Source organism: Cnephaeus nilssonii (assembly GCF_951640355.1).
Source record: "Cnephaeus nilssonii genome assembly, chromosome: 19".
Lineage (NCBI taxonomy): Eukaryota > Metazoa > Chordata > Mammalia > Chiroptera > Vespertilionidae > Cnephaeus > Cnephaeus nilssonii.
The window spans coordinates 39,369,378-39,394,701 of record NC_137090.1 but is presented as its reverse complement, the minus strand read 5'-3'; the positions used below and the strand labels follow the sequence as shown (position 1 = coordinate 39,394,701).

At 42.1% G+C, this 25,324-nt stretch overlaps 1 protein-coding gene across 1 annotated transcript; it reads right to left on the bottom strand.

Moving 5' to 3' along the window:
• Window positions 1–7,962: 7,962 nt before the first annotated feature.
• On the bottom strand, window positions 7,963–24,654 carry LOC307115220 (polyunsaturated fatty acid lipoxygenase ALOX12-like; the record flags this gene model as incomplete). The annotated part of the gene is made up of 14 exons (XM_079798324.1): window positions 7,963–8,142; window positions 8,265–8,435; window positions 8,566–8,666; window positions 16,638–16,759; window positions 17,252–17,421; window positions 17,652–17,738; window positions 20,290–20,499; window positions 21,159–21,302; window positions 21,844–22,004; window positions 22,261–22,364; window positions 22,458–22,580; window positions 22,685–22,766; window positions 23,798–23,999; window positions 24,520–24,654. 14 exons carry the CDS (start codon window positions 24,652–24,654, stop codon window positions 7,963–7,965), a joined length of 1,992 nt encoding a protein of 663 aa, XP_079654450.1.
• Between the last annotated feature and the right edge of the window lie 670 nt (window positions 24,655–25,324).

Below are 25,324 nucleotides of genomic sequence, written 5' to 3'. Positions count from 1 at the left end.
TGTTCTCCCATGCAGTGGACTTTCTTGTTGTTTTGTTGATGGTTTCTTTTGCTGTGCAAATCTTTTTATTTTGATGTAGTCCCATTTGTTTATTTTCTCTTTAGTTTCCATTGCCTTAGGAGCAGTATCAGTGAAGAAATTGCTTTGGCATATGTCTGAGATTTCGCTGCCTGTTGATTCCTCTAGTATTTTTATGGTTTCCTGTCTTATGTTTAAGTCCTTTAACCATTTTGAGTTTACTTTTGTGTATGGTGTAAGTTGGTGTTCTAGTTTCATTTTTTGCATGTATCTATCCAATTTTTCCCACATCAATTATTGAAGAGACTGTCTTGACTCCATTGTATGTTCATGCCTCCTTTGTCCAATATTAATTGAGCATAGTGGTTTGGGTCGATATCTGGGTTCTCTATTCTATTCCATTGGTCTATATGTCTGTTCTTGTGCCAGTACCAGGCTGTTTTGAGAACAGTGGCTTTGTAATACAGCTTGAAATCTGGTATTGAGATCCCACCTACTTTGTTCTTCTTTCTCAGGATTGCTGTGACTATTCGGGGTCGTTTTTTTATTCCAGATGAATTTTTGGAGAGTTCTTTATAGGTCTATGAAATATGCCATTGGCATTTTAATAGGAAGTGCATTGAATGGATAGATTGCTTTGGGTAGTGTGAACATTTTAATGATGTTGATTCTACCAATCCATGAACATGGTATGTTCTTCCATCTATTTATGTCTTCCTCTGTCTCTTTTTTCAGTGTCCTGTAATTTTCTGTGTATAGGTCTTTTACCTCCTTAGTTAAGTTTATTCCTAGGTATCTTAATTTTTTTGGTGTGATGGTAAATGGAATTGATTTTTTAGTCTCCCTTTCTGTAAGTTCACTATTGGTATATAGAAAGGCCATAGATTTCTTGGCATTAATTTTGTATCCTGCTACATTGCCAAATTCATTTATTAAGTGTAATAGTTTTTTGATGGAGTCTTTCGGGTTTTTTTATGTTCAATATCATGTCATCTGCAAATAAGGACAGCTTTACTTCTTCTTTTCTAATTTGGATGCCTTTTATTTCTTCTTCTTGTTTAATCACAATGGCTAGTACTTCCAGTACTATGTTGAACAGGAGTGGTGAGAGTGGGCATCCCTGTTCTTAGGGGAAATGGTTTTAGTTTTTGCCCATTGAGTATGATGTTAGCCATGGGTTTGTCATATATCACTTTTATTATATTGAGTAATGATCCTTCTATTCCCACCTTGCTGATGGTTTTTATCAAAAATTGGTGTTGGATTTTGTCAAATGCTTTTTCTGCATCAATTGATATGACTATGTGGTTTTTATCTCTTAATTTGTTTATGTGATGTATCATGTTTATTGATTTGCGGATATTGTACCATCCTTGAATTCCTGGGATATATTCTACTTGGTCATGGTGTATGATTTTTCTGATGCACTGCTGGAGCCGATGCTAGAATTTTGTTGAGGATTTTGGCATCTATGTTCATGAGGGATATTGGCCTGTAATTCTCTTTCATTGTGTTGTCTTTATCTGGTTTTGGTATTAGGGTGATGTTGGCTTTATAGAATGAGCTTGGAAGTGTTCCTTCCTCTTGAATTTTTTGGAATAGTCTGAGGAGGATAGGTTTTAGTTCTTCCTTGAATATTTGGTAAAACTCCCCTGTGAAGCCATCTGGCCCCCGGCTTTTGTTTGCTGGAAGTTTTTTTATGACTGCTTTAATTTCTTCCATAGTTATTGGCCTATTGACTTTTTAGATTCTTTCTGATTGAGTTTTGGAAGGTTGTATTTTTCTAGGAATATGTCCATTTTCTCTAGCTTGTCCAGTTTGTTGGAATAGAGTTGTTCATAGTATTTTTTAACAACGCTTTGTATTTCTGTGGGGTCTTTTGTTATTTCAACTCTTTCATTTCTGATTTTGTTCATTTGGGCCCTCTCTCTTTGCTTCTTGGTGAGCCTGGTTAGAGGTTCATCAATCTTGTTTATCCTTTCAAATCACCAGCTTTTGGTTTTGTTAATCTTTTTATTTTATTTTTGTCTCTATGTCATTTATCTCCGCTCTGATCTTTATTATTTCCCTCCTTCTGTTTACACTGGGCTTTTATTGTTGCTCTCTTTCTAACTCTTTGAGTTGGGGGTTTAGGTAATTGATTAACATTGTTTCTTGTTGTGTTTTTTTTTTTGCAGTAGGCTTGTAGAGCTATGAACTTCCCTCTCAAGACTGCTTTCACTGTGGATTGTTGGATTGTTGTGTTTTCATTGTCGTTTGTTGCCATGATGTTTTTTTATTTCTTCTTTGCTCTCTGGTAACCCAGTCATTGTTTTACAGCATGCTATTTAGTCTCGATGTGTTTGATTTTTTTTTGGATTGTTTTTATTGTAGTTGATTTCCAGTTTTATGCCATTTTGATCTGAGAAGATGCTTGATATGATTTCTATCTTCTGAATTTGAAGAGACTTTGCCTGTGACCCAATATATGGTCTATCTTTGAAAATGACCCATGTGCACTTGAGAAGAATGTATATTCTGTGGCTTTGGGGTGAAATGTTCTGAAGATATCAATTAATTTCTTCTGATCTAGTGAGTCATTTAGGATTACTGTTTCTTTGCTGATTTTTTGTTTAGAGGATTTGTCCAATGGTGATAGTGGGGTATTAAAGTCTCCTACTATGATTGTATTGCTGTCAATCTCTCCCTTGATATCCTCCAGAAGTTTTTTATGTATTTGGGTGCTTCTGTATTGGGTGGGTATATGTTTACCAGAGTTATTTATTCTTGTTGGATTGCTCTCTTTAATATTATGAAGTGGCCTTCTTTATCTCTTGTTATGTCCTTCACTTTGAGATGTAATTTGTCAGATATAAGTATTGCTACCCTAGCTTTTCTTTCATTTCCATTCACCTGAAAAACCTTTTTCCATCCCTTCACCATCAGTCTGTGTGCATCTTTTTTTCTGAGGTGGGTTTCTTGTAGACAGCAGATAAATGGTTCTTGTTTTCTTATCCAATCCGTTACCCTATGTCTTTTGGTTGGGGCATTTAATCCATTTACATTTAAAGTTATTATTGATAGGTACTTATTTGTCACCATTTTTATTCTTTACCCCTGCGTTCCTTCTTCGTTTCCTATTTCTTTTTTTTTACAGTAGACCCTTTAGCATTTCTTACTTTGCTGGTTTGGAGGTAATAAACTCCCTTAGTCCTTTCTTGTCTGTGAAGCTCCTGATTTCACCCTCAATTTTGATTGATAGCCTTGCTGGGTACAGTATTCTTGGATTCAGACCCTTCCTTTGAATGACTTTGTATATTTCATTCCATTCCCTTCTTGCCTGATGTGTTTCTGTTGAAAAATCAGTTGCTAGTCTGATGGGGGATCTTTTGTATGTAACTTTCTGTCTCTCTCTGCCACTTTTAAGATTCTTACTTTGTTGTTGGTGTTTGCCTATTTAATTATAATGTGTCTTGGTTTCAGTCTTTTGGGGTTTATTTTGTTTGGGACTCTGTGAGCTTCTTGGATTTGTGTGAGTTTTTTCTTCCCTATATCAGGGAAGTTTTCTGTCATTATTTCTTCAAACAGGTTTTCTATTCTTTGCTCCATTTCTCTCCTTCTGGCACCCCAATCATGCGGATGTTGTTTTGTTTCATGTTGTCCCAAAGTTCCCTTAGGCTCTCCTCCTGCTTTTAAATTTTTTTTCTAGAAGATGCTCTGCTTGGGTATTTTTTTCCTACCTTGTCTTCTAGCTCACTGATGCAGTCATCTGCTTCTTCTAGTCTACTGTTGATGCTTTCTATTGAGTTCTTTATAGCAGCGATGTCATTTTTCATTTTTTCTTGGTTCTTCTTCATTTCCACTTGATTCTTACACATATTGTTGAATTTGTCTTCCATTCTTTTCATCCACCTTATGACCATTTCTCTGAATTCTTTCTCTGACAGGTTGTTGTCTCCATTTCATTTACTTCCTTTTCTGGTGATGCCTGCTTTTCTTTCATATGCAGGCTGTTTCTTTGTCTCCCCATGATCTCTCTTCTCCAGTTGTCTGGTTATGTAGTTCTCTCTCTCCTTATCCCAGGCGAAATCTGACCTTTCTGTGAGCAGGTGCAGAGCTCCATCAAATCCATATGCTTGTGCCACTTGGGGATTGGTGTTTCCAGGTTCACAGCTTTTCGCTGGGTGCCATTGTTGTATATTCCTGGAATTTTCAGGCTTTGGACAATATCCACTCTCCCCTTCAAGATGGTGCGGTCTCCACGTCAGATCCAGTCTCTCCGGGAGGGATCCCAGCCACAGTGGAGGCTGCCTGGTCAGGGAAACCCCTTCTGGCAATCCCTCACAGTCCCCTGGAGTATCGCTATCCCTCAACTCACAAACAAACACTCCCTGTGTGACCACATACTTTTCTTAGTTCTCTCACTCACGCACTATCTTGCAGTCTGCCTTCCCATCAGCAGCCATCTTCCTCTCCCAAGTGTTATATATTCTTGATGTATTGTCCCCTTTATCATTATAAAATGTCCTTTTTCTCTTGTTACCTTTTTATCTTGAAATCTATCTTATCAGATATAAGTATGGCTACACCCACTTTTCTCTGCATACCATTTGCTTGGAGAATCATTTTCCACCTATTCACTTTGAGTCTATATTTGTCCTTGAAGCTGTGATGTGTCTCTAGAAGGCAGCACATAGTTGGTTTTTATTTATTTTTTGTCCAATCTGCTACTCTATCTCTTTTATTGGTGATGTCAGTCCACTTATATATAGGGTGAACTATAGAATACTATCTTCTGAGTTTTGTTTGTTTAGTAGCTCTGAGTCATCATTGTTTATTTTGCATTATTTTTATTGTTGACACTATTACAGATATCCCCATTTACTTCCCCTAAACCCACCTCCACCCAGTCCCTGTCCTCTCTTCTCTTTGGCCATCACCACACTATTGTCTGTGTCTATGAGTTATGCATATATGTTCATTGGCTAATCTCTTCACCTTCTTTCATTCAGATTCCCCTCTCTCCACCCCAAAGCTGTCAGTCTCCTCCATATATCCATTCATTTGTTTCTATTTTGTTCATCCATTTATTTATTTTTTAAAAATATATTTTATTGATTTTTTACAGAGATGGAGAGGTATAGAGGGTTAGAAACATCAATGAGAGAGAAACATTGATCAGCTCCCTCCCGCACACCACCGACTGGGGATGTGCCTGCAACCAAGGTACATACTCTTGACCAGAATTGAACCTGGGACCCTTCAGTCCACAGGCTGACGCTCTATCCACTGAGCCAAATCGGCTAGGGCCATCCATTTATTTTGTTCATTAGATTCCACATATAAGTGAGACATTAACGGTATTTGTTTTTCTCTGACTTGCTTATTTAACTTAGCATCCAGGTCCATACATGCTGTCACCAAAGATATGGTTTCCTTCTTTTTTAGTTCTCTCACTCATGCACTATCTTGTAGTCTGCCTTCCCATCGGCAGCCATCTTCCTCTCCCAAGTGTTATATAGTCTTGATGTATTGTCCCCTTTATCATTATGTAAATATACCACAGCTTTTTTTTATATACTCAGCTATTTTTTTTAATTTTTTTTTTAAAACTTATTTTATTGATTTTTTACAGAGCGGAAGAGAGAAAGATAGTTAGAAACATCGATGAGAGAGAAACACGGATCGGCTGCCTCCTGCACACCCCCTACTGGGGATGTGCCCACAACCAAGGTACATATGCCCCTGACTGGAATCGAACCTGGGACCCTTCAGTCCGCAGGCCGACGCTCTATCCACGGAGCCAAACCAGTCAGGGCGATATATACTCAGCTATTGATGAGCACTTAGAATGTTTCTAGATCTTGCCTATTGTCAGTAATGCTGCTATAAACATAGAGTTGCATATATTCATTCTGATTGGTATTTTGGGATTCTTAGGATATATTCCCAGAAGTGGGATCACTGGGCAAAAGGCAGTTCCATTTTTAATTTTTTGAGAAAACTGCATACTGTTTTCCACAGTGGCTCCAGCAATCTGAGTTTCCACCAGCAGTGCACTAGGGTTCCCTTTTTTCCACATCCCCACTAGCACTTGAATGTTGATTTATTGATGGCACCCATTCTGACAGGTGTGAGATGATATCTCACTGTAGTTTTAATTTGTATCTCTCTGACGATTAGTGATATTGAGCATTTTGTCATATGTCTCTTGGCCATGTGTATGTCCTGTTTGGAGAAGTGTCTATTCAGGTCCTTTGCCCATTTGTTAATTGGATTGTTTGTCTTCCTGGTGTTGGAGTTTGTATAAGTTCTTTATATATTTTGTTTTTTATTTAATCTCTGTTGTTGAAAGTATTACATATGTCCTTCCTTTCCTCCCATTGACCTCTTCTAGCATGCCCCTGCCCCTCACTCCAGGCCTTCACCACCTGATTGCCTGTGCCTATGGCTTATGCATATATGCATATATTGGTTGATTTCTTCCCACCCATCCAATCCTTTCCACTGAGATTTGACAGTCTGTTTTATGCTTCTGTGTCTCTGGATCTATTTTGTTCATTATTTATTTTGTTCATTGGATTCCACATATGAGTGAGATCAAGTGATACTTGTCTTTATCACTGGCTTAGTGAGAAATAATACTTTCACTTAGCATAATAAGTATTAACCCCTTACCAGGTCAATTAACCCCTTACCAGATATATCATTGGAAAATATGTTCTCCCATACAGTGGGTTCCCATTGCATTTTGTTAATTGTTTCTTTGGCTGTGCAGAAGTTTTGTAGTTTGATGTAGTCCCATTTGCTTATTTTCTCCTTTGTTTTTCCCACCATGGGATTAACATTCCTCCCTCCCCAGGTATGGAGAAAAGACCAGCTTTTCAATCTGGATGGAGGAATAAACAACAAATGGGAAATTCCTCTGCTGGGTGCATGTCCAGTAGAACCCAAGATGGCACAAGGGGTGGTGCTTCTACTATGAGTCATGCTAGTAGGAACTAAGATAGTGACCATAAAGGGGACGTACCTAGCCTGGGAAAGTGATTGGATTAGATAAGGGACACAGAACTCCAGAGGATCTAGGAAATGGATTGGTTAGAGGGGGACACCAGCAGAACCACAGAAAGGATGGGGAAATTGATTGGATAGTTTGAAATGGTATCTGGTTCTTCCCAAGCCTGAGAAAATATAACGGAATTTAACAATATATAAAATGGCAAACTGGATATCTCTCAAGAATGCAAAGTTGGTTTAAGATTAAAAAGTTAATATAGATTCAGTGCATTAACACAGAGATCACAATAGATTTTATTGTAGAATAACAAGCTGATATTAATTTTACATGAAAGATCAGAAGTCAAAGAAAAGCTGTCACCTCTAAGACAAATTTAATGAATATATGTTATGAAAGAGTGTGTTATTTTAATTTTACAGTTGTAGTAATTATGTTAGTGTGGTACAGTATAAGACAAACATATTAATGAATACATAGAATAAAAACTCAAAAATACTTTCATTCAGTATGGCAATGTGATTTATACTAACATAGTAGATCAGTGAGAGAGGATGTGCTTTTAAATAAACTGTGCTGGTATAATAGATTTCCTCAAAAGAAAATAGAATTGAACATTAATCTCATACTATCTCTCTGACGATTAGTGATATTAATAAATCTATTCCTAAATGATTATATAATAAATGGAAAAGACAAAATTTCCAGAGATAGGGGAAGGCTGCATGAGTGAATAGTTGATCTCTCAAAGAATGTATTTTCAAGTTAAATATCATTCTGTTAGATGACCTGGAAGTGGGACAGTACCTCAGGCTAGTGATATATTGGAGGGGGCGGGGGGAGTACTCAGATAGAAAAGAAAATAGAACCACAGCAATTCAGATCCAGAAAAACATAAAACTCAAAAGGAAAATGTTAACCCTAGTATTGGCCTGTGGTCTATGAAAGGCTCAGATAGTAATACTGTTCTCTAGGCAGCTCGGCTTCAGGTATTCATAGGGAATGTCAAGCTGTTCATTCCGGGCTGTTATCTCCCTTTCCAGGTTGTCCAGATCTGCTTGAAATTGTCTTAAAATAGCCTTGGGCTCAGGGCCTGAGAAATATTCTTCTGTGTGATACCCCAGAGGTACCTGAAGCAGAAAAGAAAGATTGATCAGTTTCTAGTTCCAAGACACAGGAACCTGAGCACAGCCCCACACTGAAATTTCTTTTTGGTTATTACTGCCCCAGAATTCACCAAATCCGCTCTCACCATGTCTGGCTGCTTCCGGCTCACTTGCCTCACGAAAAGCATCTGAAGACAGCTCTGCCAGACATCTGGGAGTGAGCCCATCAGTGTGGCCATCGTTACATCTTCCTTGGTGGTAGGAGAGGGCATCCGCATTGTGCATGGGGCATTAGGGACCCAGAACAACCAGTCATGCTGAAGGGGCAAGAATCTGGATTCAACCAGGCACTCTGATATGCAGGACTCTGACTCCCAACTCTTTCCTTCAAACATACCCTAGACCAGGCACTTTTCCTCAGGGACCCAGCCTTTCAGTTGTCCATACCTGGCTGAAGTTGACTGCTGCATGCTGGGCAGTGCATGTGAAGATGCACATGGTAAGGAAATGGCAGAGCTGAGCCCGAGAATGGAAGGAGACAGGAAAACCTAGAAGAAGAAATACCAAAGTTTAGAAACTGTAATCCCTGAAAAAGATAAGGATATAATGCTGATGTTTGGATATACCCATATGTTAGAATTGGTGAGCATTCATTCATTCATGTAAAATATATGCTGCATCCAAAAGAATAAAATAGCTTAGGAATATATAGGACCAAGGAGGTGAAATACCTGTACATTACAAACCATAAGACACCTATGAAAGAAATGAAAGGCAAATAAATGGAAATATATTATTGTGGATTGGAAGAATTAATATTCTTAAAATGTCCATTCTACCCAAGGCAATCTACTTATTCAATGCAATCCTTGTGAAATTCCAATTGCATTTTTTAAAGTAATAGAATAAATCAACCTATAATTTTAAGTTGAAATCAGTAAGGACCCCAAATAGTCACAGAAATCTTAAAAAGGACAGAGTTAAAGGCATCCTTATTCTGCTTTCTGATTTCAAATTATATAACAAAGAAAAAATATTCAAAACAGTATGGTATTGGCATATAGCAAACACATAGATCAAGGAACTGAAGAAAGAGTCCAAAAAAGGAGGCATGAATATACAATGGGGAAAGGATAGTCTCTTCAGTAAATGTTGCTGGAAAAACTGGCAGCCACATGCAAAAGAGTGAAACTGGACTGCTATCTTATACCACAAACAAAAATTAAGGAAAAATTGATTAAAGTACTGAAACCATAATACTCCTAGAAGAAAACATAGGTGATAATCTCCTGACATCAGTCTTAGTGATGCTATTTTGGATTTGCAAAAGCCAAGGATCAAAAGTAAAAACAAACAAATGAAACTACATCAGGCTAAAGATCTTCTGCACAGCAAAGGAAACCACCAACAAAATTCAAAGGCAACATACTGAATGGGAGAAAATATTTGCAAATCACATATCTAATAAGAGGTTAATATCCAAAATATATAAAGAACTCATACAACTCAATAGAAACATAAACCAGATTCCGATTAAAAGGTAGACAGGAGGAGAAACCAAGATGGCGGCATAGGTAAGCACCTAAACTACTGCCTCACACAACAGTTTCAAAACTACAACTAAAAGACAGCATCCAGAACCACAGGAAAGCTGGCTGAGTGGAAATTCTACAACTAGAAGGAAAGAGAAAAGCTCACGGAGAATCAGAGGAGCTGCAAAGGGCTGAGGTATGGAGACACACGTGCAGAGAGGAAGGGCGGCTGAGTGCCTGGCTGGCTTTCTCTGGTGGGAGGGAGAAGGAAGCTCCTGACTGTACTGAACCCCAGTTCTGGGCGAGACCCTGTGGACCCAGGCTCATACGGGGTGAGTCTGAACTGTCAGGTAGAGAGAAAGGCACACGGAGACTCAGGGGAGCTGCGGAGGGCAGGGGTCTGGAGGTGCACATTCACGCGCGATTGGGCGCAGAGAGGACTGACTGCTGAGGTTGCTGCTGGCTTTCCCTAGCAGGAGGGAGTCAGAAGCTCCTGACTGCACTGAACCCCAGTTCCAGGTGAGCCCCTGGGAACCCAGGCTCTTACAGGGTGAATCTGAACTGTCAGGCGGAAACTCAGGGGAGCCGCGAAAGGCAGAGGTCTGGAGGCGCACGTGCAAGTGTGCACAGAGAGGAATGACTGCTGAGTGTGATGCTGGCTTTCTGAAGCTGGAGGGAACCGGAAGCTCCCAACTGTGCTGAACCCCTGTTCCAGGCGAGAATCTGGGAATCCAGATTCAATGGAGGAGAAACTGGACTGTCTGGCAGCGGGCGAAACTTGAGGGTGGCTTTCTCTTGCAACGATTACCAAGGGACACTGAGACCCAGGGGCCTCATAGGGCAGGGCTGATGGGAAGCCAAGACTGTCTGCTCAGCCCTGAGATTCCACCCCATCCAAGCTGAGCACAGAGGCTTTTGCAATTTTGCAAGTCTTATCTCATAAGGCAGTCTCCAGCACAGAAGTTCTCCCAGCATAGACACAGCTGATCCTCACAGCCAAATGGCCTGGAGGTCAATTCCTCCCGGTGATGCCAACAACAATCAAGACTTAACTACAACAAGGCTGTACACATAGTCCACAAAGGGGTGCACCAAGAGTGTCCACCTCAGGTAACTGGGCAGGCTGACACACTGGGCCATATAAGACACCTAGCACACAAAGCTATCCTACCAACTCAGGGAAGCAACAAAAATGTGGAGACAAAGAAACAGATCACAAACAAAAGAAATGGAGGAAAACAAATGACTGGATATAGAGTTCAAAACCATGGTTATAAGGTTTTTCAAGAATTTCCTAGAAAAGGCCAATAAATTTAGTGAGACCCTTGAGGATATGAAAAAGGACCAACTAGAAATTAAACATACACTGACTGAAATAACAAATATTTTCAGAGACCCAGCAGCAGACTAGAGGAACGCAAGAAGCAAGTCAAAGATTTGAAATACAAAGAAGCAAAAAACACTCAAATGGGAAAGCAAAAAAAAAAAAAAAAAAGAATCCAAAAATTTGAAGATAGTGTAAGGAGTCTCTGAGACAACTTCAAGCATACCAACATCAAAATAATGGGGGTGCCAGAAGAAGAGAGAGAGCAAGATCCCGAAAATCTATTTGAAGAAATAATGACAGAAAACTTCCCCCAACTGGTGAAAGAAATAGACTTACAAGTCCAGGAAGCGCACAGAACCCCAAACAAAAGGGATCCAAAGAGGAGCACACCAAGACACATCATAATTAAAATGTCCAGAGCAAAAGACAAAGAGAGAATATTAAAAGCAGCAAGAGAAAAACAGTTAATTACCTATAAGGGAGCACCCATACAATTGTCAGCTGATTTCTCAACAGAAACTACAGGCCATACAGGAATGGCAAGAAATATTCAAAGTGATGAATAGCAAGAACCTACAACCAAGATTACTCTACCCAGCAAAGCTATCATTCAGAATGGAAGGTCAGATAAAGAGCTTCACAGATAAGAAAAAGCTAAAGGAGTTCACCACCACCAAACCAGTAATATATGAAATGCTGAGAGGTATTCTTTAAGATGAGGAAGAAGAAGAAAAAGATAAAGATAAAAATTATCAACAACTAATACATATCTATCAATAAGATAAATCTAAAAATCAAGTGAATTAAAAATATGAGGAACAGAATAAACTGGTGAATATAATAGAATCAGGGGCATAGAAAGGGAGTAGACTAATAATTCTCAGGGGGAAATGGGTGTAGGGGTGCAGTAAGAGACTGGACAAAATTCATACACCTATGAATGAGGACAGTGGGGGGAGGTAAGGGCAGAGGGTGGGGTGGGAACCAGGTGGAGGGAGCTATAGGGGGAAAAAGGAGAAACAATTGTAATAATCTGAACAATAAAGATTTATTAAATTAAAAAACAAAGGTAGACAGGAGCTCTGAATAAACATTTTTCCAAAGACACATAGATGGCCAACAGGTACATGAAAAAGTGCTCAACATCACTAATTAACAGGGAAATGTAAATCAAAATCATAATGAGATGCTACCGCACACCTGTTAGAATGGCTATTATGAAAAGACAAGGAATAACAAGTATTGGTGAGGCTGTGGAGAATAGAAGCCTTGTGTACTGTTAGTAGAAAGTGGTGAAGCCACTATGGAAACCAGTATGGGGATTCTTCAAAATATTAAAAATAGAATTACCATATGATCCAGCAAATCCATTTCTGGGCATTTATCCAAAGGAAATGAAACATTGATTTGAAACTATAGCTGGACCCCATGTTGATTGCAGCATTATTTATCATAGCCAAAACATGGAAGCAAGTGCCTTGGCCCATGTGGCTCAGTTGGTTGGACATCATACTGTGCAACAAAAGGTTGCTAGTTCAATTTCTTGTCAGGGCACATGCCCAGGTTATGGATTGTGGGCTCAATACCCAGTCGGGGGCATACAAGAGGCAGTCATTCTATAGACTTGTTCCTATCTAACATCAATGTTTCTCTCTCTCCCTTACTCTCTCTCTAAAAATCAATAAAAATCTTAAAAAAAACAACATTTAATCAACCTAAGTGTACATCAATGGATGAATAAACAAAATTATTTATAAACCAGAGGTCCATTGCAGGAAGATTCCTGCAAGAATAGGGCTTCCTTTGGCCTATTCCTGCAAGAATAGGGCTTCCTGCAGCCTAAGCATCTCGGCAGGTTTTGCTCCCTTCTCGGCTGCCTTGCTCCCTCTCATCTTCGCTGCCTCGCTCCCTTCTCTGCCACTTGGCTGCCTTCTGCAGTGCTTGGCTTCCTTCTAAGCTGTCTTCAGTCTTCGCTCTGTGCCTGAATATGCAAATTAACTGCCATCTTTGTTGGGTGAATTTGCATACTTGCTCCTGATTGGCTGGTGGGCATAGTGGAGGGACAGTCAATTTGCATGTTTCTCTTTTATTAGTGTATATATATAAAACTTTGAAATTCCAATTGCATTTTTTAAAGAAATAGAATAAAGGGACCTAATATATATATTCAAATATTATTCAGCCTTAAAAAAGAAGGAATTCTTGCCATTTGTGACAATAGGGATGGAACATTGGATAGCATGATGCTAAGTGAAATAAGTAGCCTGAGAAAGTTAAATATTATATGGTTTCACTTATATGTGGAATTAAAAAAAAAAGGGGGGAAAAGACCCTGAGATCATAGATACAGAATAGATACAGAGAACAGATTGGTAGTTCCAGAGGTGGGGGTAAGAGTGGGTAAAATGGGTGAATGTGGTCAAAAGTTACAAACTTCCAGTTATAAAATAAACTAGAAGCCCAGTGCATAACATTTGTGCACTGGGAGGAAGGGGGGTCCCTCAGCCCAGCCTGAGCCCTCTCGGAGTCCAGGAACCCTTGGGGGATGTCTGACTGCCCACAGGGAGTGGGCCTAAGACAGCAGTCAGACATCTGTCCAGGGGGTCCTTAGTGCTGCTGTGGAGGTGGGAGAGGCTGCTGCCACTGCCACTGTGCTAGCCAGCTGTGAACCCACTGGTGAGCCTGGCTTCTGGCTGAGTGGCGCTCCCTCTGTGGGAGCGCACTGACCACCAAGGGGCAGCTCCTGCATCGAGCGTCTGCCCCCTGGTGGTCAGTGTGTGTCATAGCGACTTGTTGTTCCACCATTCAGTCTATTTGCATATTAGTGCTTTATTATATAGGATAAGTCATGGGATGTAATGTACAGCATGGTAGCTATAGTTAATAATACTATATTGTATATTTGAAAGTTGCTAAAAGGGTAGATCATAAAAGTTCTCATCAAAAGAAAACATTGGGTAACTATGTGTGGTGATGGATATTAACTAGACTTACTGAGGTGATCATTCACAATACATACAGTGAAAACTGGTACAACCACTTTGGGAAAAGGGTCAATAGCTACTGAAGCTAATTTTTGCATAATTTAAGTCCGTCAAGTCCACGGGAAAACACACACACAAATGTTTACAACAGCACTAATATTGACTTCCCTAAGCTGGAAACAATACTAATATCCATCAATAGCAAAAAGGAAAAATAAATGGAGGTTCCCACAATGATAATGAACAAACTACATGCCACATGCAGCAAAGTAGGTAAATATTAAACATAGTATTCAACGAATGAAGCCAGACACAAGCAAGTGCATGCTTGTATGTCCATCTGTGAAAGGTCAAAACAAGTAAAACTAACCAACCTACAAGTCAAGATAATATTTATCTTCATGTGGATAGACTAGAAGACAGTATGCAAGGGGCTTTCTGAGGGAGCTGGTAAAGTTCTGATTCTTAATCTTCATGCTAATTACATAGGTGTGTCACTGTAGTAACACATCACTAAGTTATACACCTATGAGTATGTACCTTTCTCTAGGTTTGTTGTATTTCAACAATTGCTGACTCCCCAAAAGTGGTTCAGTGCTTATAGATAGCTGGGGAATGATGCAGAGAAAGAGAAGTAATTGATTCAATTTAAATACAGGAAGATGTGTCAAAATCAGCTATCCCATTCAACTCAATATACAGGTGGCAAGTGTTTTAAAGTATAGTTTCTATTATTATTATTCATGTGCTGAGGCCAACAGGTCAGGAGATAACTGTCATGGAAAAGATACGTGTTATACTCACAGATCCCAAGAGATGGGTACCTATGTGCACACTACAAGGGGCCACACTGGGTGCACCAAGGTTGGTCAAGAGGCAGAGGGAGTAAGGGGAAAAAACTGTGGTAGGAGTCTTTGTTGTGGTTTCCATGAGAAGGAACAGGAAAGACAGAATAAGCAGGTTTAGGACAGGTTAGTTGCAATTCTTCCCAGTGGGCTCTGGAGTGTGGTAGCTGTCCCTAGTCTGGTACCTGGCCTGAGGTGAGAAGGTCGGGGGACTATCGGCCCAGAGTGTGAGAGCTCAATGGAACTGGTGGTTGGGACTTCCGGAATATGAAAGCATGCTCCCAGGGGAGTGGTTTGCTATATCTGAGAATCAGCTGGCCCTGGGAAGGGTGGTGCCTTCTGGGTCAGCAAGACCCCAAGATGTCAAAGTATCAAAACTGCAGAATAAACAGGCATGATGAATGCAGTGAGATGGGGTCATAGAGTTTGATGCCTGACCAAGGTCATCTACTGCATGGCTGGGCCTGGAATCTCCTAATTCACATGCTGATCATATTAGGGAGGCATTTTTGTGTGGGGTGGAGCATATGATTAAACTCATCTAATGCTATATACTATGCAGGCTTCAGTACTATCACACATTATATCATTGGGTCTCAAAAATTCTATCAGGTACAAAGTGAGAATAATTGGCAAGTATTTTGTCCATTTTAGCTTTAAGGAAACTAAAAGTCAAAGTGAAAAGAGATCTAGTGGATGGCTCAAGGTCACATAGATGGAAAGAGGCAGAAACCAGTACTTTGGAAACCAATATTAGCATGTGGCTTTTAATGAGAATAATGTGGGAATAACAGGGCAGAGAGAACATTAAAAGTCGAGGGAGAAATGGGAGAATGAGATTAAAGCTTATATATGACTGTATTTTGTAAATGCTTAAGGTAAATATGTCATGGGAAGAGGATGGCCAGGGAGAGGAAGGAGCATCTTTTGGGGCATGGGCTGCTTGAAGAACAGAACTGAAGAGTGTGAGAGAACATTTGGTCCTGAAAGGGTCAGGGCGATGGGGGTGTTTCTCAGATCCTCCAAGAAAAGCCTCCCTTCAACAGTCTGGCATTGGTATATTAAACCTTGTATTCCCATGTCCCGTCCATAATAGTTTCGCAATATATGTTCATACTCGTGCCACAGGCTGAGGATGGGACTCAAGGTGTTGTTGTGAAGTATGCAGGGGCAGGGCCTGAAGGGAAATTTGAAACAAAGCAAGCTGGCCCATATGTGCTAGAGAGAGGAGGATGAAACTAGGCAAAGCTCAATAAAAGCTATTTCTTCCTCACAGAGTAAAATGTGGAGTGGGAGAACTAAAGGTAGATCCTAGTGAAGGAATGAACTGGGCAGAGAAAGTCGATATTCAATTTGCACCTAGAAATGACCTTGCACTGTGGTAGTGTTGCAAGTGTCTGGACCCTCTGTGTGTGGTGGACAATGGCAGGCAAGAGGAGAAGGAGGGAAATCCAGAGAGAGTCATCATGGATATTGGTGGGAGATTTTCGCCAACTTATATTCTTAGGAAGAGCTTTAGAAGCAGGGCCTGGGCAGATCCCCCACTGGTCATGGTTCTGGACCCACTGGGCTCTATGCTGTGGAAGATTCAGGGCATCTGTGGCAAGAATGGGAGATGGACATAAAGGTTGATGATCAGGGTCTCTGGGAAGGACAATCCTTGGGTTTGTAGAACTGTCCTAACACTTAGGAGGTGGGAATGATATTCATATGCTTCATGTGTGGAGGACTAGAGGTTGATGAGAGGTTGGAATCATGTCCCCAGAAGGGCAAAGCTGACAAGGGGCTCTGGGCAGAGTGAACAGATTCCTTCTCTCAGCCCAGTTCTCACCTCGGTCCTGGGCCTGGCACAGCCCCACCTCAGTGATCTCCCGACACCAGGCCTGCAGCTCAGGGTCCCCTCTTACAATGTCATCCCCGTGGTAGAAGAGGTGGATGATTCCTTCCACGTACCTGCCAAGAGGAGAAGAGAGCTGAGCTCATTGCATTCATCATGCTTATTTATTCTGCTCCTTGGGTCAAGGCTATAGCCTATGACCGTTAATCCTTTTCTGTGGCTTCTGTCCAGTTGACTGTCATTGTATCTGGGGGCACATCTTACCAGACTTTCCTTTTAGGACAACCCCAACCTCTTTTTACACACTAGTTTAGAAAGGAAAGGTGGGACATTAGTTTTAAGCGTTCCCTATACATGATTAATAACAATTCTTTCTAACAAAACCCAAGTTCTTCCAGATCCCCATCTCCCCATTCCCAGTTTCCCCAAGATAGGTTCTTACTTTATTCTGCTTTCTTCCTTTTCAGATTCTGTCCACTGTCTCCTCTACTCCCTCTGTCTGGACCTTCTTGTTTCATGTTCCTTTTGCCTAGTGCTGACCTCAAGCCAGAGACCCACTCTCCCTCTCCCCAATGGCCCTTTATTTATAAGCTCCCACTCTTACCCACCTGGCAGTGATCTCCCAGAGCCGTACAGCATCATGGGCATAGAAAGCACTTGGGATTCCCAGCAGGCCCCGGTCAGCAAGATGTTCAGGAGGACAGAGGGAGCGGTAGGTCAGCTTAGCCATGGCCCGGCGGAGTAAGTGCACATGGGGCCCTCCACCTGTGCTCACTGCCTGAAATTTGAGAGTTAACAGGTCTTGAGAGATAAAAGAAGAGCTGACAATCTTGGCATATTATATAAGGGGTTCACAGTGGGGCTTACAAAATTAAAAGTATGAAATGAACAGGCCCATAGGTTTAAGGATCAGGACATTCATATCAGGTGGTGTGAGACTGTGAAGATGGCAGGAGGTTATAGAGGGATGAAAGATTAGGTAGCCCCATGCCCTCATTTCCTCTTTACCTGACTAAATATTCCACTCTCTGAGTTGAGTTCTCCTCGTAACCCGGCGTTAACCTCCATGGTGTAGCGGGTGTGTGGGATCAGGAGCTGGATGAAGAAGATTAGAGAAGGTTGTTATTGGAGACCATGCTTGGGTCCTCCCTTGTAGGGAGTGGCACTCTCTCCTCTTGATGCTTTCCTCCCTGTCAGGGCCTTTGTAGGCTGGTCTCCTGCTGCTATGATCACTAACTCTCATGCTCTCCATGACTCTACAGGGAGTGGGGTTGTGGAGCCAGAATGACCTGGGCTTGAATCCTTGCTTAGCCACTCACTTTGGTACTTGTTCAAGTACCTCATCTGTCAAAATTCTCATCTGTCAACAAGGATGATAATAGGTCTCCTAAGTCAAGTGCTGTGGTGGTGATTATGTGAGTAATATATAAAGAGTGTTTAGCTCAGTGCCTGGCACACAGAAGCATTGATTAGGAGGTATTATCATTACCTTTATTGTATCCACCTTGAATGTAGTTATGCGTTTAGAAGCTACCCTTTAGTTTTCAATAGCATTTCATGCTTCCTCTATCATTCACATCTTCTCCTTCCTTAAACTGGCGTTTCTGCTCATTTTCAAAGCTCTCCCTCCAACTGCTCATTGTTTTACTCTTGGATTCTTTTGGGGAAAGAGTATCTTCAGTCAGAATTTTAGAAATGATATCAAGCTTCCTGCTTAAGCAGCAAATGGGTTGTCATCAAATCTGTACCTATTCCTAATTGTCCTCTCTTTCCTTCTTTTTTTTTTAGCTATTAAAAAGTACAACTAAGATATTCTTTTTATCTTAGATGAATTTTTATTTCATTTCCGTCTGTTTGATATACAGGATTTAGACTGTTTGAATATTGATCAGAGCTTTTTGATGCCGGAATAAAGGAAGGACACAAGTGATATTCCTGATACCAAGATATCAAAGGGGCTTACATTGTTCTTTTCAGAAAGATCATGGAGAGATGCTGGTTTCACAGTGAGGAGCAAAGAACCCAGAACAGAGTTCCCAACAGCAATGATAGTAATGATGATGACAACCAAAATAACAGCAGAAAACTGACATTTCTTTAGCATTTAGTCTGTAATGCCTTAACAACCCAACAATAGAGATAGTTATCCTCCTTCAGAGATGAGGACCCTGAACACACATCTGTAAGTACTGAGACCAGGATTCAGGCTTCAGACCCAAGCAGTTAATCCAGAGCCTGCACAGGTAACCTTGGTAACTTCTGCAGGCTTAGCCCTCCTGGGAGTTCCAACAAAGATTGTCTGCCATGGGATGGAGTTGCTATGATGAGGGAATATGGCTGTGGATGGGGCTTATGTATTAAAAGGGCATTTTGAAGTGTAAAAGTGGGAATAAGTGATTCAAGCTAGGAGGGAAATTGTGATGGAAAGGATCATGAGGTTATCAAATCTGAGAGCCCATGAACTACATTAGTAACTATTTTATCTATGTCACACTAGAACCCTGAACATCCACAGTCCACAGGAGTGTTGGAACTCCCAGAGACATTACAGATCAGTTGTTTTGCTTATCAAATACTCATTTGCATATCTCACCAACACTTCAGACTCTTTGCATCTAAAGCTCAGTACCTAATCTTTGCCTCCAAACTGGCTTCTTTTCCTGACTACACTCTTTCTGACCACTGCTCTGCTTCATAGACTTGTAGATTTTTTCCCCCCTGCTCTGCTCTGTTTCCTGTATTGAAGTGCCATTGAGATTTGGAAAACAATTGTAAGACAAGCACCAGCTTATTTTGTTGCCTTCTGCCTAGCAATGGACACTGACCTCACTGTTTATAGCATCGCAGTATTTCTTGGTCATTCCAACAGTATTCACTTTGTGAGCTCCTAGGTCTGGCAGTGGTGAGACCTCTGACCTCTCTCTCCAATAATGTTCAGGCATGATGCAGGCAGTGTCTCCTCCCTTCCATCCCTGTCATCACCATGCTAATGTACAGCTTTAGTCTCCTCACTCTTGGGTAGATGTCAGTGACCAGCCGGAGTGCTATCTTTGCCCTTTTATCTTGTGCTCCTCATAACATCCGGTTTCAGTAGAATATTCTCCATCAATACTATAGAGTTTATAGCTGTTTTTTTTTATTTCCACCTCTATTCTCAGAAATGATTATTTGGCTCTTTGTTATGTCTACCAATTCTCTTCCTGGCTAAATGGCAACTTATGGGTTTAACAAACTATATTCTTACTCTCCTCTGGACCCATTGCTGGAGAATTTCAGAGAATTGACTTGCAATATGTGTAGAAAACTGCTAAAGGACTCGATTTAATAGGATATATTGTGTATTATTTCTTATAAATGCATGTGAATCTATAATTGGCATAAAATTAAAATAATTTAAACATGAAAATATAACCACAAGATTCAAGGTGTTGCTGTAGTTATCTCTCTCCTATCCCTTCCTGCCTATGAAGATTCTTTGCTGATACCATATTAGTGCTTAATTATTGCAAAGCAGGTTTGTTATATATTCCTAACCAGGTGGTTTAGGCTTTTAAAATCTTGGATTTTAAAACATGTCAAACAACTGTTGCACTGTTTGACATGTTTCCTTGTGAGCAATATGGGAAATGGAAGGTAGAGGATGTACCTTGAAGACAGGGTGCAGTCCTGGGAGGCACCTCATGGTGGCCACAGCAATGACCTCAGCCAGCATATGAGTGTTCAGCACGTGATATTGGAACTGGTGTATTTGTAAATCTGAACTTCGGACCCAGGTCTTTGCCAGGAGCCAGGCAAGGGGAGGGTCTGAGGGCAGGAATAGTGGTGGGGTTGGGTAGCTAGCGTTGGGAGGCTGGATCTGCAATAAAGAGGAATTAAGCATTCATTAACCTCATATGTTGCACACTATGCTCAGTATTCTGGGGGAAATTGATGACTAATGTTATTGTCATGCAGAGGGCTATAATCTTGTAGGAGGAATGAGGATCCCTCCACTCATCCTCTCACTAGCTGCGGGGAAGTGTCAGCACTATAATGGTCAGGATCAAAGCAGGAGGAATTGGAAAGGGAGGAGTCCAGTATGGCCATAACGGTGGTTTGGGAGAAACCTGATAAAAGTGTGAGTTAGGATGGTAGAATAGCAAGGAGAAACTGGACGTGTGAGATACCTGACAGTTCTCATCAACTGATTGATGAGAACACTTAAGAGGGAAAATACATTAAAAACACGGTAGAAAATATGTTCAAGAAAGAAGAGGTATTTCACAGATTCAAAGATCAGGAAGAGATTGAGTAGCCTTAGGGTGAGGACCAATAGAGACCATTTTGACTCTCAAAAAAAGTAATTGAATGTGAGTAGTGAGGCAGCCTGCAAGGTAGATAGAAGAGATTGGAGACAAAGACAGATCTCACTGAGTGAGGTGGGGGTGGGGGACAAGAGCAGGCTGTCTTTGTCCCTGGGCAGTGGTTGGAGAGAAGGGAGAGCAGTGTTGAAAGAGGATTTCCAAAATATCTCACCTGGATGACCATGGGTAGTAGCTTCCCACTGGGTTCCATCTTCAGCATGACGAGAGGGGCAGCCAGGTATTGCTTCCTTCCTTGGATTACGTTGGCTGCAATTCCATCCAGGAGTATATAGTCAGCTTCAAATAGGGAACCGTTCTGGGGGGAAAAGTTCAAAGTCTACTCCAGAGGGCCAGCACCAAGGGGAAGAAATGTAATAACATTCAGTCTCATTTCTTGCAATTATCCTACATCAATATCAGAGTCCTAGTGGCAGAAAGGAAGGAGGGATCCACAACATTTAGTCCAATTATCAACATTTAGTCTCGGTTGATAATGAGGAAAGAGGCAAAATGAGAGGCGTCTTCCTCAGGGACATGTTAATTCCCTGTGGCAGTGGTGGTTTTAAGACCATACTTCACCAATTCCTGTGCAGCACAGGCATGCTAAGCTTCCCCTGTCAAGGTTTCCAGGCCTCTTTCCTCATCTACTTTCTCTTCTGCTACCTCTGTCTGGCACCCAAGAGTCTCAGTTTCCTTTACATACTTTATCAACTGCAAGTTTTTCCTGTAAAGGACTCTGCACATAGGAACAGCGGATTAATACAGTTTTCCTTCCTTGATTCACCTCTGGTCCTTCCCCTTCACCATATCCCTTTCCCCACAGATAAGGAGAAGACAACAGAGGGCTGAGGGTGTACCTGGAGTTCTTTCTCTAGCTGGGCCCGAAGCTCCTCCATCCCTGAGGGCAGCACCAGCCGGGAGGGCAGAGAGGTGGAGCGTCTCAACATCATGGGGTTGGTGCCATTGAGGAACTGGTAGCCAAAAAGCTCATCATCTTTCCAGTGCTGGTGAACCTTCTCTGTGGGGTTGGAGTGGAGGGTAGGGGGAGGATATTCACCATAACCAGATGTCCTTCTCCTTTAGGTTTTAATACAGCTATTCAGGCATATGATCACTTGTATCCAGCCCCTGTCTTTCCTTTTTGTTGCCTCTGAGAAATGACCAGGCATAATGTCTTCTCATATGGGAAGTACTTTTGAGGGTCTATGAAGTATGAAGTTTGGGAAAACAAAACAGGCTATGAAGAATTTACAAAGATCTATGGGAATACTGACCACAAAGGGTGCTCTTGAGGCCCCAAAAGATCTGATCAAAATCTTCTAGGCTGTCCCAGGACTTCAGGAAGTTGTAAACATATTTGAGGGCCACCTCCAGTGCCCTACAATAAATGTCAAGGATGGCACTGTCAACTCACCAAATCCTGCCTGTTATGGGATTCAGCACTCCCCACTCCATCGGGATCTTTTCTCACCCTGTTTTCACTCTCCATTCATAGTCCAGCTTCTTTCCACTATGAAATTTCATATCTGGGGGCAGATCCTTCCCAGAGTCAACAGCCATTGTCAGAGGTAACCCTTCATGCCAGGTGTCCCAACTAGCAGATGGGAAAAGAGTTCAGGGAGGAATTAGGGGGTCAGTGATGGTGGCAGGATCAGAGAAGAGGTGGGAATATCAGTAGGGCTATGGGTAGGTGGTTACCAGTAAATCAGCTGTCTTTCCTTTAGTTCTTTCTCTCGATGTTTCTGAAACTTGTCCAAGGTATTCTCTCCTGCCAGGCGGGCTGGAAGAACATTTGATCACATTGTTTGTCCAACTCATGCTATCCCTGACTTGATCTAATCTCTCACTCTTGACTGTATTACATCATACTCTTTAAAAAAAAAAAAAAAATATATATATATATATATATATATATGTGTGTGTGTGTGTGTGTGTGTGTGATTTTTTTTACAGAGAGGAAGAGAGAGGGATAGAGAGTTAGAAACATCGATGAGAGAGAAACATTGACCAGCTGCTTCCTGCACAACTCCTACTGGGCATGTGCCCGCAACCAAGGTACATGCCCTTGACCAGAATCAAACCTGGGACCTTTCAGTCTACAGACCTATGCTCTATCCACTGAGCCATACCAGTTAGGGCTACATCATACACTCGCCTTTTTCTCTGGCTCTACCTCATCTGATGTATTCCCAAAGTCACTTATTGTATCTTTACTCACACCCAAGTCATGATTTCATCTATTTCAACCCCATGTTTGTCCTTAAGCAACATCCCATGTTTTCCTCCCTTTCTTGTTCCTTAAATCAAATTCCACTACTTGTATACTCTGAGTGTGCTGAAGCCACACATTTGACCCTCTTTACCCACTTTGTCTTTCCTCTGATAACCATCATTCTGTTGTCTGTATCTATAAGTTTGTTTGTCCATTTGCCTATATATGATTATGAATTTTCTTCTTAATCATGTGCCATATCCACAAAATCCCATATTATTATATACTAGAGGTGTGGTGCACAGATTTGTGCACCAGTAGGGTCCCACTGTTTAGTCTAGACCGGGTTGCAGGCTTGTTCCCCAGTGTGGGGCATGCAGAAGGTAGCCAATCAATGATTCTCTCTCATCATTGATATATTTATCTCTCTCCCTCTCCCTTCCTTTCTGGAATAATATATATATATATATATATATATATATATATATATATATATATATATATATATATAAAGTTTCTTTGCTAACAGTGATTTGATATCTAGAAAGTTGTCTAGAATCTCTGGGCTCTGCTCCCACTTCCCTGAGGCGGCCCCTCACCAGTGCCCTCCGGCAGGGTCAGCACGCCCTCACCCTGCACCCAGCGGTAGCAGGGGAAGGCGGCCTCCTCTAAGGCTCCTGGGCCCTGCACGGTGATGCGGTCACAGAACCAGGCGTCGTCCACCAGGGAGTGGTGTTTGTGCAACTTCACGAACTGCAGTGGCCCCAAGTCCTGGGGAACGTCCTGCTCAATCTCCTCCACCTGTGGGGACCAGAACCCGGTGAGACTTAGTAGTGGGGACCCGGGAGAGGCATTTAACCAAGGATGGGATATTGGTGGGGGCTTTGTGGAGTCCAGTGACACAGCCTCCAAAGACAGCATTGCCTCCTCCCAACACCTGCGCGGTGGGTCTCAGATGACCCATTGAACCAGGAGGACCAGGGACCCCGGTTGAGACCACAGTGACTTGAACACTGAGCACCAACACCTGCACCTGTGCACGGGCTCTCGGAGGACCTTCCCCTTTGACCATTGAGCCCATAATGACACTTGGGAAAGGAGTGGAGGTTGTGTGGACCAGAGTCTAGGGGAGGGAGAAAGGGGCTGAGTCCAGCTGGGCCCTGGCTCTGAACCTCTCATCCACCAGGTGCAGGCGTCCCTTCTCAATGGAAGTCCCAGCTGGTGTGGTTGTGCTGTCACTGGCTCTCAGCCCCCCAAGTCCCAACTGCCCTCAGGCATTGAGCCCAGCCAGGGAGTCTGAGTTCCCACTTCTTCCTCTTACCTGGCCCCGTGCTGGCCTCAGCTGCAGCTCCAGCTCTGCCTCCCCGCGCTCCCCCACCAGCCACAGCTGCACACGGTTGAAAGACCCAGAGAAGAGCCAGGCCCCGGTGGCCACTCGGATGTGGTAGCGGCCCATGACAGCAGGTGGGCTCGCCTACGTGTCAGAGGTTCTGTTACTGGTACCAAAGATTCCGTGGCCAGGCTTTCTCCTGCTGCCTCAGGACAAGTCCAGGGCTTAATAAAGCAGGACTCTGTGTGCCAGCCCACTACAGAATTGGGCCCCACCCCAGACAAACCAGAACCTGGGATTAGCCCAGAGGGCGGGGGAAATGCTGACTGTTCCTCTGAGCCTGGGTGCAGGGAGAGGGGCAGAGAGAATCCACTTGTTTTCTTCCTAGGCCTTCATTCCCTCCCATATACACCCCCACCCTCATTTTACTATTGAATAGCATTTTCTGAAGGTGTCCTGAGTGCCAGTCTCTTTTCTTGCTGGCAGTGCCTGGTGCCCCTGGGTGACTGTACCCACTTTCTCATTGCCTACCAAGTCTGCTTGCTGAATGGGCATTGGGATTGTCATTGTGGGCCAGAGAAGGCCTTTTTTGAGGGACACTCCAGTGTTCAGGGATGAGTTAGAGTATTTCCTGTAATAAGACTCGTGGTGCCCATTCAGTTAGAGAGCAGCTAATGTATTCCTTTTCTCCCTTTTGTTTTCTATACACACCCCCATCCTGTGGGAAACCGCCTATTGTCTTCACTACAGAGAGGTGTGGACAAGGAGCCCACAATGCTGGTGAGGTGGGACCTTG